Source organism: Neoarius graeffei, chromosome 10 (assembly GCF_027579695.1).
Source record: "Neoarius graeffei isolate fNeoGra1 chromosome 10, fNeoGra1.pri, whole genome shotgun sequence".
Lineage (NCBI taxonomy): Eukaryota > Metazoa > Chordata > Actinopteri > Siluriformes > Ariidae > Neoarius > Neoarius graeffei.
In genome coordinates this window covers 27,168,341-27,185,268 of record NC_083578.1, presented here as the reverse complement: position 1 = coordinate 27,185,268, position 16,928 = coordinate 27,168,341, and the positions used below count along the sequence as shown (strand labels likewise).

At 39.5% G+C, this 16,928-nt stretch overlaps 1 protein-coding gene across 14 annotated transcripts in view; it reads right to left on the bottom strand.

Annotated features, from left to right (window-relative positions):
* The window catches only part of cacna1db (calcium channel, voltage-dependent, L type, alpha 1D subunit, b), a 410,093-nt gene that overhangs the window by 8,952 nt on the left and 384,213 nt on the right, over positions 1-16,928 (bottom strand). For 13 of the 14 annotated variants that reach the window (XM_060931662.1, XM_060931659.1, XM_060931661.1 and 10 more), the window contains 4 exons: positions 14,745-14,771; positions 14,355-14,498; positions 5,292-5,455; positions 2,338-2,459 (listed from right to left, as the gene is read on the bottom strand). In XM_060931662.1, the coding sequence (XP_060787645.1) occupies positions 2,338-2,459; positions 5,292-5,455; positions 14,355-14,498; positions 14,745-14,771 (457 nt within the window). The remainder of the gene's footprint in view (positions 1-2,337; positions 2,460-5,291; positions 5,456-14,354; positions 14,499-14,744; positions 14,772-16,928) is intronic. The other variant, XM_060931664.1, reaches the window with a different exon arrangement.

Genomic DNA, 16,928 nt, shown 5'->3' with positions numbered 1-16,928 from the left:
ACAACTTCACTGCAAGCTTTCTCTTGGAATAAAACATTTATATACCTCAATATGCTTCCGCAGTTTGGACGGCGGGTTTTTATAGGCCGTGATGTGGTTCGTTTTAGGCAAACAAAGCAAACATTTTAAAATGAAACGAATCTTTAATCCTTTCAGAAAACTGAAACATGGGTTCTAGGTATGGCCATGAATGCGTGCATTCCCCAGAAGAACCGCCTCCTTCCATTCTGCCATCAACTGATCGTGTTAAATAATGCTACTGGGAAATCACTGAACTTGATTTTATCCAGTCTATGGACGTGACGTGACCCTAGTGATTACTGATCGGCTGTCTCAGTGTCACCTGTGAAAAAAACCAATCACGTTTTAGAAAAGAAAAAACATCCACTTTCAAAGCTGCTGCATAGTAACGAGGACCTTGATAGAAATGTAATGGAGTGAAAAGTATGATATTTGTCTTTCAAATGTAGTGAAGTTAAAGTTACAAGTTTCCAGAAAAAATAATACTCAAGTAAAGTACAGATACTCAGAAAGTATACTTAAATACAGTACTCAAGTAAATGTACTTCGTTACTGTTCACCTCTAGTTTATGTTAAGATTTCAAATGGTTGTTCAGGGCACTTAAAAAAATAAACAAAAAAACCCCGAGTTCCGTGTGGGAGACAAATAAACAGCATTTGTGGTTGGGATTTGCATGTCTCTGATATAAAGGTTGACACATTTTGAAGGCAGGATAAAACTTCTATGGATAAGAATCTATCTAAAAGGATGTGACATTGGCTTAAAAAAAAAAAAAGCTAGGAAGCGATGCTAATGACACATGCAAAGCATGCCAGAACTGGTGGTGGATGTTACAATTACTCTTAAGACTCCCTTTTGGTTAAAATGAGAGAAGTAATCTATCATAAATGGTTTGAGAATTAGCGTGATATGAAATGCAATATCAGCTAATTTACAAATAAAAAAAATATATACTGCTTTATTACCTCTTGATTATATCCACTACCATATGTTATCAGGGCATTGTTATATTCAACTGACAAAGTAATAATACTAAGAAGCCTGCAAGAGATGCCAAGGAAACAAATGGCACATGCTAGAACTGATGACATTAGTTCAGAGATCTCCAACATTTCACAACTTGCAACCCACTTGAACAGCGTTGGTTATCAGAGAAAATAGACTGACACAAACTATAATACGGATTCACAAAGACCTCAAGCTGTTTCAAGGAGAAGCTGCCCAATTAGATATTCACAAGAGCTATATTTAACTTATAAATATTTACTGTATATCTATGATTATTCTATCCACATTCACTGGATATGAGCAATCGCACGCTCTGATTGGCTACTCTCCTACAAGGATATCAGCTCATATACTATGAGTAGGGAAAAACAAAATGGCAGAGTGCATCAAGCCAGATATATCACTTTGTTATCAAGTATTTAAAAGAAACAGAAATAGCTAAAAGAATATCTCCTGTATAATATCTCCCCCCAATATCTCCTGTTCCACACTCCAGCCCAGTTGGTGGTGGTAATGCACCTTTAAGTTGGTTTGCCAACTGCAAAAAAAAACCCTAAAGAAGAAGAAAATGGTGGAGCGCGTTGCTGAACCAACCAAGGATGAAATAAAAACTCTACTCGAAAACAAAACCCCCCCCAAAAATAAAAAAAAGCATCAAAATATGGAATGAAAGTATTTCATAGTAAGAACATATCTTTTTTTTCAAGAATTATTCTTATAGCATTTTTCATAAATAGCTACTTTCATTTCGTCGGTTTGTTTACATTCTAAGCAGAAATGATTTTGTCGGATGTTTCGTGCAAAGTTTTTATTTATCGAATTTGCAAAAAATAAAAAATGCTCCGTTTCTCAAAATCCAGTGAATGTGGATAGAATAAAACAGTTATTCCACTCAATCTCGTCGTACATGGCTTATAGCCAACTCGGTGCTATGCGCCTCGTCGGCTAACAGCTCACGTACAACTCAATTTCGTGAAATAACCGTTAAATATCACTCAACACAGCTGGAGCCTAACCCAGGCAATCATGCATATTTGATTCAAATAATGATTCATTCTTTATTCATAGCATTTTCACTGATTATGTTATAGTTAAATACTATCAGAACAGCCACCCAGCAGTAAAACTATATCTCACAGTGGGACAGGTTGAGAACCAGCTAAGTTCATGACTCCATTCTGGTTTTAAATTTGAAATCCTATTTTCTATAATTAAAGAAAAGGCCCCCATAGTTTACTACAGGATAGAAGCTGTTGTGCAGTATTAACAGAACTGTGTGTGTGTCTGTGTGAGTTGATTGAGGTTACCTGATGCTGCATGAGCTGCAGAGGTAGAGCAGTGTGCTGATGAAAGGAGGGAGAATGTGGAGTCTCATCCTGGCTTCTTTGCCTGCACAGACACTCAAAGTTGAAGGAAGGTCTATGAGGAGCTGTTTGGAGGTAAAACAGAGAAAATCACAATGGACATTTAACCTTATCAATACAATCAGAAACACTCATCATCGAAGAGAATAAGGTTAATCCATCCAGAGTGTGCATCTTTCATACCTTAAAATGGCCTGAAGAGTAAAAGGCTGTAATGTAGTAATACACTTTATGAATTTGTTCATCCAGAATTGATCTGTGTGCCGTATGCAGCTCAGGAAGCACACATCTTGTGCAGCTGATGAAGGACCTTTGTTTGAAAAGCTAAAATTTTTCTACCTTTACTTTTATTCTGATGTACAGTGTCTTGCAAAAGTATTGATCCCCCTTGGTGTTTGTCCTGTTTTGTCGCATTACAAGCTGGAATTAAAATGGATTTTTGGAGGGTGAGCACCATTTGATTTACACAACATGCCTACAGCTTTAAAGGTGAAAATTGTTGTTTTATTGCGACACAAACAATAATTAAGATGAACCCCCCAGAAATCTGGAATGTGCATAGGTATTCACCCCCTTTCGTATGAAACCCCTAAATAAGAGCTGGTCCAACCAATTCACTTCATAAGTCACATAATTAGTTGATTAAGATCCACCTGTGTGCAATCAAAGTGTCACATGATCTGTCACATAATGTCTGTATAAAATCAACCTGTTCTGGAAGGACCCTGACTCTGCAACACTACTAAGCAAGCAACATGAAAACCAAGGAGCCTCCAAACAGGTCAGAGACAAAGTTGTGGAGAAGTATAGCTCAGGGTTGGGTTATAAAAAATCTCAAACTTTGAATATCCCAGGGAGCACCATTAAATCCATTATAGCAAAATGGAAAGAGTATGGCACCACTACAAGCCTGCCAAGAGAAGGCCGCCCACCAAAACTCACAGAACGGGCAAGGAGGGCATTAATCAGAGATGCAACAAATGCCGCTTTTCCACTACAAACGCGGCTGAGTCGGGCTGAGCCGTGCCGTGCTGAGTCGAGCTGGCTGGAAGTGGGTGGACACATTGGGTGGAGTTAGTGAAAGTGGGTGGACATCACGTGATGTCGTTAAGCAGCGCAAACAGTGACATCAGTGAGCTTTTAAGCGGTAGTCTCACGACCCGAATAGTAAACAATAAACATGGAGGACATAGAGTCGTTAGTGTTGCTGGTCTTGGTTCTGTGGCTTGTAGTCACCGACAACGCCAACAGATACTGGCAAGAGCGTATAGATGAGGCGAGGCGCATAAGGCTTCAGAAATTCTCGTAATTCGTAATTCTTCTTCTTCCGGGTTTACGGTGTTTACAGATCCCAGCGTGCTCGCGGGGCGTGTGTGGGCATGTGAGGACACTCCTCCTCACCAATCAGTGCACAGGGGAGTGTCTGCTCACGCCCCCAGCCTCACTCGGCTCAGTTTGGCTCGCTTCAGCCCTACTCCAAAACGGTGCGAGTTTTAGGGGCTAAGCAGGGCTGAAGCGAGCTGAGTCGTGCTGTTCTTTGGTAGTCGAAACGCGAGCCGTGTCGGGCTGAAGTGAGCTGAAGCGAGCTGAAGTGAGCTGAAAAAGGGTAGTGGAAAAGGGCCAAAAGACACCAAAGATAACACTGAAGGAGCTGCAAAGATCCACAGCGGAGATGGGAGTATCTGTCCATAGGACCACTTTAAGCCGTACACTCCACAGAATGGGGCTTTATGGTAGAGTGGCCAGAAAAAAGCCATTGCTTAAGAAAACGTGTTTGGAGTTTGCTCAGCAGCATGTGGCAGACTCCCCAAACACATGGAAGAAGATTCTCTGGTTAATTGAGACTAAAACTGATCTTTTTGGCCATCATGGGAAATGCCATGTGTCGCACAAACCCATCACCCTGAGAACACCATTCCTACAGTGAAGCATGGTGGTGGCAGCATCATGCTGTGGGAATATTTTTCATCTGCAGGGACAGGAAAGCTGGTCAGGACTGAAGAAAAGATGAATGGCACTAAATACAGGGCAATTCTGGAGGAAAACCTGTTTGAGTCGGCCAGAGGTTTGAGACTGGGACGAAAGTTCACGTTTCAGCAGGAAAATGACCCTAAACATACTGTTCAAGCTACACTGGAGTGGTTCAAAGGGAAACATTTAAATGTCTTGGAATGGCCTAATCAAAGCCCAGACCTCAATCCAATTGAGAATCTGTGGCATAACTTGAAGATTGCTGTACACCAACGCAATCCATCTAACTTGGAGTTGGAGCAGTTTTGCCTTGAGGAATGAGCAAAAATCCCAGTGGCTAGATGTGCTAAGCTAATAAAGACCAAGAGACTTGCAGCTAGAATTGCAGTAAAAGGTGGCTCTACAAAGTATTGACTTGGGGGGGGTGAATACCTATGCACACTCCAGATTTTTGTTTTTTCATCTTAATTATTGTTTGTGTCACAATAAAACAACAATTTGCACCTTTAAAGTGGTAGGCATGTTGTGTAAATCAAATGGTGCTAACCCCCCAAAAATCCATTTTAATTCCAGCTTGTAATGCGACAAAACAGGACAAACACCAAGGGGGATGAATACTTTTGCAGGACACTGTATATCCCACCCCTTGAAAGGTGCCTTTGTAACAAGATTATCAGTGTGATTCACTTCACCTGTCAGTAGTTTTAATGCTATGGTTCATCTGTGTAGTTTATATTATGCAGTATACAGTTTAAATATATACTGTGATTTCTTTGCTTATTAAGTGCTGTGTAGTAGATAAAAGTTTCCCCACACTTCCTTTTCAGAGATGAACAAACACTGTGGAGACCAGTAATGCGACTTTTAGATTTCCTTCGTGTGAACAACAGATCATATCTTTGTGCAAACCTCAGATATTATCTCACCCTGAGGTGTTGAAGCCAGAAGCCTTCTCATTGGTGATTTTTTCGGTTCCTGGCAAATAGGCTGTTCTTCATCATCATCATAGAAACACTCCGGGTCTTGGTTCTCATGAGGAGGGCCTGACTCCAAACTGCTTACTGTGTCCTGATACTCTCTATATGACCTCCTGGAGCCAGGGAAGTAAGAAGAAGCAGAAAGACAATAAGCAAATATATGACTTGTTAATAAACAAATGTATTACACAGATTGATTCAAATGTTTTGGCAATACATGATGTGAGGACTGCGTGATATGGTGATACATATCGCGGGATGATAAAAAAAAATTCTCTTAATCGATATTTTCTTATATCGTCATCATCACGAAAGGAACTTTTCAGCAGCTGATTTATATCACTAATATCTGCGCTAGCAGCTACTAGCAGCATGGTAGATAAGCATAAAGCAGCGTGACTCAGAGCGAAACTGCCTGCAACACTCAGACACAAAAAACCCCAGCTGAAATAAAAGATGAAAAGTTTGTCTCTAAAAAATAAATAAATAATAAATAAATAAAGGACTTCTTTTGTTTGGATTCCTGAAACTTGACGTTGAATAGACTATTTATATTTACTTTTGGGGCAGCACAGTTGTGCCGTGGCTAGCATCGTCACCTCACAGCAAACAGGTTCTCACGGCTGACTGGGGCCTTTCTGTGTGCAGTTTAGATGTTCTCCTCATGCCTGCATGGGGTTCTTCCAGGTGCTCTGGTTTCCTCCCAAAGTCCAAAGACATAGAGATTAGGTCAGCCGGCTACTCTAAATTGCCCACAGATGTAAATGTTAGTGTGAATAGCGCGAAGGGTGTGGTTAGTGGAGTGTTTATCCTCCGGTTACTTATAATGACTAGAACTGGAGTTGTATAGATGTCCCATCGTGTACTTCCTCACTTCCTCGATCAACCGCTCTTCGTGCTGCTCCATCTTCGCTCATGTTTTTAAAAATGGCGGTTGTGAAAACAAAACAAACCGGGAAAGTAGGGAAGCGGAAGTGCGTGTACAGCGGATGTAGAGTGGACCAATCAGAGCCCTCTTGTCTGCGATGCTGTCTGCGGTGGTCACAGTTTTTGGGAGGTGCGCGCAGAGCGTCTGCGACGGGGGGGGGGGGGGGGGGGGAGGGCTTCGCAGACGCCATCTGCGACGCAATCTGCGACGCCATCTGCGAGGACCGGGTTGTCACCATAAATTGGCCTAAGCCATATTCTTTGTGTGCACGTGATGTCACACTCATTTCCCAACCTGGAAGTCCACCATATTGGATGATGACAACAACCAGGAACCAGTGCTTCACATGTGAGCTGCTGCAACGATTCGTGATTTTCTTGTGATTTCATTGCCTTTGAAGAAAGACAATGCCTACTTTGTGTGCAGGATATAATTGCATTAATAATGCTACTCGTGACAAAGAGAAACGATTCTTCAGAATTCCCAAAATAGTTAAAAGGTCATTCCATGTCAAATCTCCGAATGCTTCCACTTGATCATCTCAGATTTGGCTGAAAAAATTCCAAGAGGTTCACACACTTCCCAATAGGAAAAGTCCCAAATTTTAGCTCCCAGCTCCTTATAGTTTTGTCATAAAAAAATGTTTTTGCAATTAACCTCAGACCTGTTTTGAGCAGAGTTTTTTGGGGAGCCACTTTGAGATTGCTGTATTTAGAAAAGTATTTAAGCCAGGTCCTTCAAATTTTCAAGGGTCAAAATCTGGCACCAGTACTTGTAGAATATGAACTTTTACATGTGTGCTTTTGGTTTATCATAGAATTCTGGGGGCTTGAATTTGCTCGGAAATTCTACACTACACTCTGTGGCAGCATATTTGAAGGACTGTGGAAAGTACAATTTCAAAGACAGAGGCTTGATATTGGACATACACCTTCCCATATATACTGCATACTTTGTATTCTAAAACTGCCCCTCTGTGATGAGCGGTTTGAAAGATATTAAAGTTTAAAAATGGAAAAAATTAATTTGGTGACATTTTTGGCATGTTATAGCAAAAAAAAAAAAAAAAAGATAGCATCCACCAACATAAAATTGACTGTTTTAGAAAGATTAGATGTCTGTTTTTAACATATCCAAAATTTGTGATGGTGTTCTGCCTTATTTTTGCAAAATGATTTTTTGAATATGTGGTGTATGACACAGAAGCTGTGTACACTTTTCTGTGCAGTGTTATACCTGAAGTTAAGAAACTGCTGCCCACTTTGAAGAAAATTCACTATTTCAGTGATGGGGCTGCTTCTCAGTACAAAAACTGCAAAAGCTTTATCAATCTATTGTATCACTCCTCTGTTTCTGCAGAATGGAACTTCTTTGGAACATCACACGGCAAGTCTCCATGTGATGGAATAGTCGGCACGGTAAAGCGAGAGGCTGCACGAGCGAGCCTGCAGGCCCCTGTTACAAACCACATCCTAACCCCTGAAGACCTCTTCAAATGGGCAGAAAAAAAGCATCTAAGGGGTGAAATTTATCTGGGTCAGTAAAGAAAGTGTGAAGTCCATGGCTGACGAGCTGGAAAGCAGATTTGCAAAGGCAGTCACAGTGCCAGGTACTAGAGATAATCACTGTTTCAAGTCAGTCAATGCAACAACACTTGAGGTCAGCAGAGTGTCTGGAATTCGTGGATTTTTAGTCAACTATGAGGTAGAACATGTAGACGAAGAGGTTTCACAGGGCTTCCAGATCAGTGGCATGATACCTGGCCAATATATAACCTGTGTTTACGACCATCACTGGTGGGTTGGAAGCATCAGAGAGGCATCTGAAGCCCAGCAAGATGTTCTGATACAATTCATGCATCCATACGGCCCAGCAAAAAGTTTCTTCTGGCCCAGGAGAGAAGATTTGTGCTGGGCACCTGTGCAACAAATAATTTCTAAAATAGATGTTCCTAGCACTACAACTGGACGTGTATATACACTTAAGGAATGTGACATCAAAGCATCTGAAAGTTTCATGAAAGAGTTCAAATAATTTACAAGAGTTGTCCCAAAGTTACCAGTCTTATAATAAATTTTATAAATTCAAAAAGTGTCATAAATAATAAATCATAATATCATAATAATAAATTCTACCTTTTTATGATGGATAAATACTAACTGAAGCATACAGGTTGCTTTATCTTCTAAATTATGGTACAACAGAAATGTTGTAATGAAAACAAGTTTCAGTTTTCACCCATATTGGCGCTCCAATATTTCAGTATCTAAAGGTTACATATAGGTTATCCTTCAGGTATAGTTTACCATGAACCAAATGAAGCATTTTGTTGAGTTTAAGCTGTGTGCCGTAAATTCAGGGCATTTTGTTAGCATTTGAAAATGCTTTCATAGGCCATGAATGCTGTGCGTGTATGCGAACACCACATTTTCAAAAAAATCATTTTGCAAAAATAAGGCAGAACATCACAAATTTTGGATATGTTAAAAACATACATCTAATCTTTCTAAAACAGTCAATTTTATGTTGGTGGATGCTGTCTTTCTTTTGCTATAACATGCCAAAAACGTCACCAAATAAATTTTTTCCATTTTTAAACTTTAATATCTTCCAAACCGCTCATCACAGAGGGGCAGTTTTAGAATAAAAAGTGCACAGTATATATGGGAAGGTGTATGTGCAATATCAAGCCTCTGTCTTTGAAATTGTACTTTCCACAGTCCTTCAAATATGCTGCCACAGAGCGTAGTGTAGAATATCCGAGCAAATTCAAGCCCCCAGAATTGTATGATAAACCAAAAGCACACATGTAAAAGTTCATATTCTACAAGTACTGGTGCCAGATTTTGACCCTTGAAAATGTGAAGGACCTGGCTTAAATACTTTTCTAGATACAGCAATCTCAAAGTGGCTCCCCAAAAAACTCTGCTCAAAACAAGTCTGAGGTTAATTGCAAAAATATTTTTTTATGACAAAACTATAAGGAGTTGGGAACTAAAATTTGGGACTTTTCCTATTGGAAGTGTGTGAACCTCCTGGAATTTTTTTCAGCCAAATCTGAGATGGTCGAGTGGGAGCATTCGGAGATTTGACATGGAATGACCCTAAAAACAGCGACAAAACACATGCAGAACTGTCCAGAGAACGCCGTGCATACGCTGTGATTCAAAAACATACATCGTAAGGACTTAACTGAGGAAAAAGCTAATTACACCCATGTGTGTGGTGATCACTTTATATCTAGTAAGAGTTTATTGCTAATTAAAGCTATGTTTTCTGCTTATTAAATTGAATTTTGGAGCTTTAGCGCAAACACTCTGCTTCTCACCTTGCAGGAGCACCGGCAAACCTACGCAATAAAACAAATCCAGGTTGGGCACCAAGACTCAAATTAGGACATGATAAAATCAAGACAAAAACTCATCTTGCAGTATCAAAAAGCAACAGGAGAAATGAAAGATCTGCCAAGAAAGCCAGATTAGAAGCAGCGCAAACCTTAGTGAGTTTGGATACACAAGGAGAACCAGGTGAGACAATAGCGATGCCGTTTCAGTAACCCAGTAACTTCGTTTTACTTATGCACTTTTTTTGTACAACGAGATAGTTCACAATATCAGGGTATTCAATCGGTGGTAAAGAGGCTAAATCCTTTGTATAATTGGATGGCTTTAACATATACGGGTCAAGGCCACAAATTTAAACTTTTTCTCTGAATCTTGACTTGGCAGAGGACTCCAGAGAATCATAATATTTCGAGAAAGTCGGAGATGCATCACAGTTTTTGTTCGCACGAGACAGCATTTTGGATTTGTATATCATCCAACATGGTGGCAGATGCATACATAACACTATTTTGTCACATGGTTGCACACGAAGAATAGAGAAAGAATAAACATTTACTTTTTATATTGTGTATTAATATTGTTCCTATTTTGAGTGTGACATTTTTCTTGGTCACTTTTGGGATGGTTCTATTCAGTGTCACAGGACAAAAGAAAAAGTACATTTGAATTGTGTTTAGCTCACTGAATGATCAAAAAACAGTCATCAGTGTGGGAAATAAGGGTGGACCGGCAGACATTGACTGGTAATTTTTGCATTTGTCCGTCTGTATTTCAAAAGCATCAAAGCGGATGGCCCATGAAATGGGTTTAATCTACTTCCAATTTTCTTCCAAATGTTACACTGGGCGAATACATTATGTCATAACACGGCCTGTGATTGGCCGATCGCAGATGCTCCTGATGAATGACAATTCACCTCTCATCTGCAAGTAGGAGTGCATTCTGGCATGAAACCACACGACGCTGTTATCAGCTGGGTAGGTATACCACTAACGGTAAAATAGACTACTACAGGTTTTGGACCCTGATAAAGCATTTTTTCCATCATATTTTAAACCCTCTGGGGTCAAGAACTTCGCCGGTGAAACTCGGCAGGTTTAGAATGAGTAGGTCATGTATTTAGATAAATGTCTTCATGAGTTTTTATCATACAAGCAGGATAAACATATTGACAGAATAGACTTTACACATTCCTATGTGCCCACTGCCAAATAATATTTTGTAAATTGCCTAAATTAGATGAAACATAAAACTTGTCACCTTACTCAGTTACACCTGAGTCGGAGCGCTGAGCGTCCACTTACACATTCATAAAAGACTATTCACATAGTAACGGCATGATAATCACTTTCACTCTTTTGGTTTCAATTGGTTTCTCTTTCGTGGTTTTTTCTTCTATTTTCTAAGTTCTAGTCAAGCAGATTTTAGTCTGAATGCCAAATGATATTACCATGTCTCGGTTTTGAGTCATTTAAAAAGTCATTTTGCTACAAAGTTACTTGGAATTTCATACTCAATTTTTTAACTCTATTATGTAAGAAGAGTTGTACTGTTAACAAGAAGACCGAGTCATCTATATCCCCTGCCCTATATACCAACTATATACCAAGTTTCAAGATATGATTTGTCACATTTTTCAAGTTCTGCTGCAGGAAACCAACCCTACCTCTTTACACTGACCTCAGCAGCCCATGGCATAAACCCATCGAACCTTTGGTCCAGGTGAGCTACAAATGAACATTTCTCACATTTCTTAGCATCAAAAGGCACATATACATTGCTTAATCAATGCATATAATGTACCAACTTTCAAGACCATGCCACTCATAGTTTTCAAGTTTTGCTCCGGAAACAAAACCTAACCCAAGACTAACCTGAGAGACTAAGTCTGAAATTGTTTCCATGGAAACCTGAAAATTTTAAATTTCTCAATTTTCTTAGTATGAAAAGGCACATCTACATCACCTTATTAGTTTCAAATCCGTATCATGAATAGTTTTGGATATATGCTCCGGAAACGAACATTGCTCTTAGAAACTAAGTCAAAATCTATTTTGTATATAAAAATTTGAAAAAATGTTTTCTTTTCAAAAATACAAAATAGCAAAAGGCACCAGTTCACATGTTGCTTGATATGTATACAAAGTTTCATGAAGATATCTTCAGTAGTTTTAAAGATATGGCCCGGAAACGAAAACGTGACCGGACGGACAGCCAGAAACTGTTACTATATCCCCCGCCAAACTTTGCTTGGGTGGGGGATAATTACTAAATTTCTTATAGACGTATTATAAACACAGTATAAAAAATAATCACTGTTGACATACAGTGGTGCTTGAAAGTTTGTGAACCCTTTAGAATTTTCTATATTTCTGCATAAATATGACCTAAAACATCATCAGATTTTCACACAAGTCCTAAAAGTAGATAAAAAGAACCCAGTTAAACAAATGAGACAAAAATATTATACTTAGTCATTTGTTTATTGAGGAAAATGATCCAATATTACATATCTGTGGGTGGCAAAAGTATGTGAACCTCTAGGATTAGCAGTTAATTTGAAGGTGAACTTAGAGTCAGGTGTTTTCAATCAATGAGATGACAATCAGGTGTGAGTCGGCACCCTGTTTTATTCAAAGAACAGGGATCTATCAAAGTCTGATCTTCACAACACATGTTTGTGGAAGTGTATCATGGTATGAACAAAGGAGATTTCTGAGGACCTCAGAAAAAGCATTACAAAACCATCTCTAAAGGGTCTGGACTCCACCAATCCACAGTCAGAGAGATTGTGTACAAATGGAGGAAATTCAAGACCACCGTTACCCTCCCCAGGAGTGGTCGACCAATAAAGATCACTCCAAGAGCAAGTCGTGTAATAGTCGGCGAGGTCACAAAGGACCCCAGGGTAACTTCTAAGCAACTGAAGGCCTTTCTCACATTGGCTAATGTTAATGTTCATGAGTCCACCATCAAGAGAACGCTGAACAACAATGGTGTGCATGGCAGGGTTGCAAGCAGAAAGCCACTGCTGTCCAAAAAGAACATTGCTGCTCGTCTGCAGTTTGCTAAAGATCATGTGGACAAGCCAGAAGGCTATTGGAAAAATGTTTTGTGGATGGATGAGACCAAAATAGAACTTTTTGGTTTAAATGAGAAGCGTTATGCTTGGAAAAAGGAAAACACTGCATTCAAGCATAAGAACCTTATCCCATCTGTGAAACATGGTGGTGGTAGTATCATGGTTTTGGCCTGATTTGCTGCATCTGGGCCAGGATGGCTTGGCATCATTGATGGAACAATGAATTCTGAATGATACCAGTGAATTCTAAAGGAAAATGTCAGGACATCTGTCCATGAACTGAATCTCAAGAGAAGGTGGGTCATGCAGCAAGACAACGACCAAAAGCACACAAGGCGTTCTACCAAAGAATGGTTAAAGAAGAATAAAGTTAATGTTTTGGAATGGCCAAGTCAAAGTCCTGACCTTAATCCAATCGAAATGTTGTGGAAGGACCTGAAGCGAGCAGTTCATGTGAGGAAACCCACCAACATCCCAGAGTTGAAGCTGTTCTGTACGGAGGAATGGGCTAAAATTCCTCCAAGCTGGTGTGCAGGACTGATCAACAGTTACCGGAAATGTTTAGTTGCAGTTATTGCTGCACAAGGGGGTCACACCAGATACTGAAAGCAAAGGTTCACATACTTTTGCCACTCACAGATATAATATTGAATCATTTTCTTCAATAAATAAATGACCAAATGTAATATTTTTGTCTCATTTGTTTAACTGTGTTCTCTTTATCTACTTTTAGGACTTGTGTGAAAATCTGATGTTGTTTTAGGTCATATTTATGCAGAAATATAGAAAATTCTAAAGGGTTCACAAACTTTCAAGCATCACTGTAATGTTTGAGTGTTATTATTGTACCTATTTATGAGTACCAGTAAGTTGGAACCAAGTGGAACATCCTTGCCCCCCATACTTTTTTCTAGACATGGAACTGACCTGTGTGTGCTACTGTTTTCTTGGGTAGAACTTTACGCATTTTTCTCTTGAATCTTCTGACATTTTCTTGTAAATTATATTCAATTTGTAGTGTAATTAGCAACTAATGTCTAGTGTAATTTGGCCTTTGAAGATCACAAAAATGTACCTGGAAATAGCTGAGAAGCCATCTCCAGGCATCTAAAGCCCTTCAGCTTCTGAGGCCCTAAGGCAGGCCCCGGACCTCCAACCGCATTGTTCCAGGCCTTTGGCCCATTATTTGGACAGGCTGAAATTTGGATGGACAGACAACATTTCAGACTTGTCTGTTCTGTGACAGTCTGTTTAAAATTCCTTATTTCCCACACTGGTCATGAATGCATAGTTACAAGTACATAAGAGCCTTTGATTGGATAATTACTGCAGTGATTAATGTGTTTCAGCTGGCAACCATTCTTTTAACTCTAACTGATGCAGTGAGTAGCTTCTCATTTCTTAAACAAATACGTCGGAAGATACAGCATATGCTCATGGAAAAGATGCTACTGTGCTTCAGGAGGGTCACCAATCATTTTGTTCAGCATTTTAGAGAAAACGTAATAGGGTTTGGGTTCAAAATATGACATAACCCATATTATCATAGAAGATTTTGTCCATATCGCCTAGCCCTACTTGGTCTGACAATGCCAATAAAGCTGCTGTGATTTGAATGGGAGTGACTGCAGTAACAGAGTAACATGTCATGGAGATACCTGTCCCCAGCCAGCATGAGGTCATCCTCCTGAAACTCCTCCCCACTGTAATACTCCACTGAAGCTCTGTCATCATCACTGCCATCACCGTGGATGGAGGCTTGTCGACAGATAGTAGGGTAAAAACCAGCTGTTGAATCTGACCTGGAAGTGATTGGATAAATGAAACTATAAAACCTATGAAATTCTTTTTATTCATATAGAATGCACATATACTAAAATGGAAATTATAGCAAATAATTTGCTAATCTGTCAAATCTGTGAAAATGTTAGGATGATTTTATTTACATAGTAACAACAACTGACCCCTGTCTAAGTTTAAGCTACTTTATGCCATGTAAATGAGTTGATGAATAGGTTTATATAGGCATTACAACAGCATACAAGTACCTAATATAGGTCTCATAGTATCGTGGTCTGTCCCGTCAGGCAGGCAGAGAAACGGGCAAATGTGTGCATACATAGACGGATGGATGGATGGATAGGCATAAAAGATAAAATAGAAAACAGTGATCAGATGAGGAAATATTTCTAAACAAAGAGTTTCTTTTAGCAAAACCTGACTCAGGTTCAAAGTATTAAATGCGAGAGTAGTGACAGGTAGCAGCACCACACATTAATTTATAGGGACAGGATTCAGAAAGAATTGGGTTGGACCCTACAGAATTATTGGTACCCTTATAAAAATGACCAAAAATTATCCTCCATCTTCTATTTGCTTTGAGGTCCTGTTTCTGTGTGGGAAAAAATACCTTGACCATGGGAAAAACCAAAGAAATTTGGTTGTCTACGTGCACAAATCAGGTAATTGATATAAAAATACATAAATAGTTAAAAATCACAATAAACACAATTAGGTCCATAACAAGTGTTTTAAACCTGGAACTGAACCCACATGCACACTGTCCCCCAACACAATGTGAAGTGTGATGAAGCAGAAAAAAAACAACCTAAACAGATGCTTTACATCGTCACGTGACCCCATAGCAACGGTAACTAGAGCGCCATGACGGGGCATGCTTCGGTGCTTCATTCAGCCAAGTTAGTTGTTTTTGATCAGTATGGGAAGGTTTTGCTGCATTTTTGGATGTGCAAATTGTTTTGAGCGAAGCAAAGACATGAGGTTCTTTTAAAATTTACCTAAAGTAATTCATTATCGGGGAAAAACTAGAGAAATTTCTTAATGTATAAGGGAAAAACATTCAGCGGGACTCTGTGTCAAAAGGAGAAGTTCAAAAACTCTGTGGTATGCTCACTTCATTCCCACGAAGGTAAGCATTAAAAAAAAAAAATTCACAACTGCAGTGTGGTGCTTATTCTTATACAGTGACGTGAACATGAGCATCAACACAGCGGCTCGGCACAGCCTAACCTTCACTAAGAGTGAAAGTACATTTACATTCGGGGATCCTTCGGAGCGCATTGTGCACGTGCTTGGGATTCAGTCATTATGGGAAACACCTGATGCTGATTTGAACGCAATCAGCACACTGTTTTTGTTGACCTTGCAAGTCTTCTGTCAAGTATGTGACGGTAGATGGGTCTAAGTGCTGGAAGAGTGTTTATTAGCAGGCGTGATATTTACAAAAACAAAACCGAAAGCAGAGTCATAAACATGGCTGGAAAGAAATGTGACCGTGATCATGACAACACTTCACAAAGCATCTATGTCCTTACATACACGAGCTGATTGCGCTCAGATTAGCATCAGATGTTTCCCATAATGACTAGGTCCCAAGCACGCACACAACGCCCTCTGAAGGATCCCTGAATGTAAATGTACTTTAAGTCTCGGTGAAGGTCAGACTGTGCAGAGCTGCTACTGTATGTTGATGCTCATGTTCACTTCACTGTATAAGAATGAGCACCTTGCTGCAGTTGTGAAATAGTTTTTTTTATGTCTTATCTTTGTGGAAATGAAGTGAGTATACCATAGGGTTTTTGACCTCTCCTTTCAACACCAGGTCAAGCTGAATGTTTTTCCCCCCCATTCTTTCCTTATTCGTTCAGAAATTTCTCTAGTTTTTCCCCCTGATAATTAATTACTTATGGTAAATTAAAAAATCTGATGTCTTTGTTTCGTTCAAAATGATTTGCACCTCCAAAAACACAGCAAAACCTTCTCATACTGATAAATAACAACTAACTCAGTTGAATGAAGCACTGAAGCATACTCCCTGTCATAGTTACTGTTGCTATGGGGTCATGTGACCGTGCTAAGTCTCTATACCACTGTTGTAGAATTGCATGGTTTATTCGATTCTTGTGGTTGTCAAGTTTCAAAATCAACTGTTAAATGTCACTTTCTTTATAATATGCAATTTGGAAGCTTTGCAAGGAAGACACCCTTCCTGATTGTATGTCTCAAAATACTATGCTGCGGTCAGATTAGAACAAAATCAAACTTTTTGGTCACATCAGCAGGTTTGGCAATAAAAGGGGACTGCATACGAGTCCTGAACCGAAGCATTCTGCACGTGCAAGGGAAAGCAAGTTCAAAAGTTGTTGTCTTGCATTTTCAAACAGAGGAACACAGTATGCTGCACATGGACTCTGCAGGCAAGGAAACCAGAT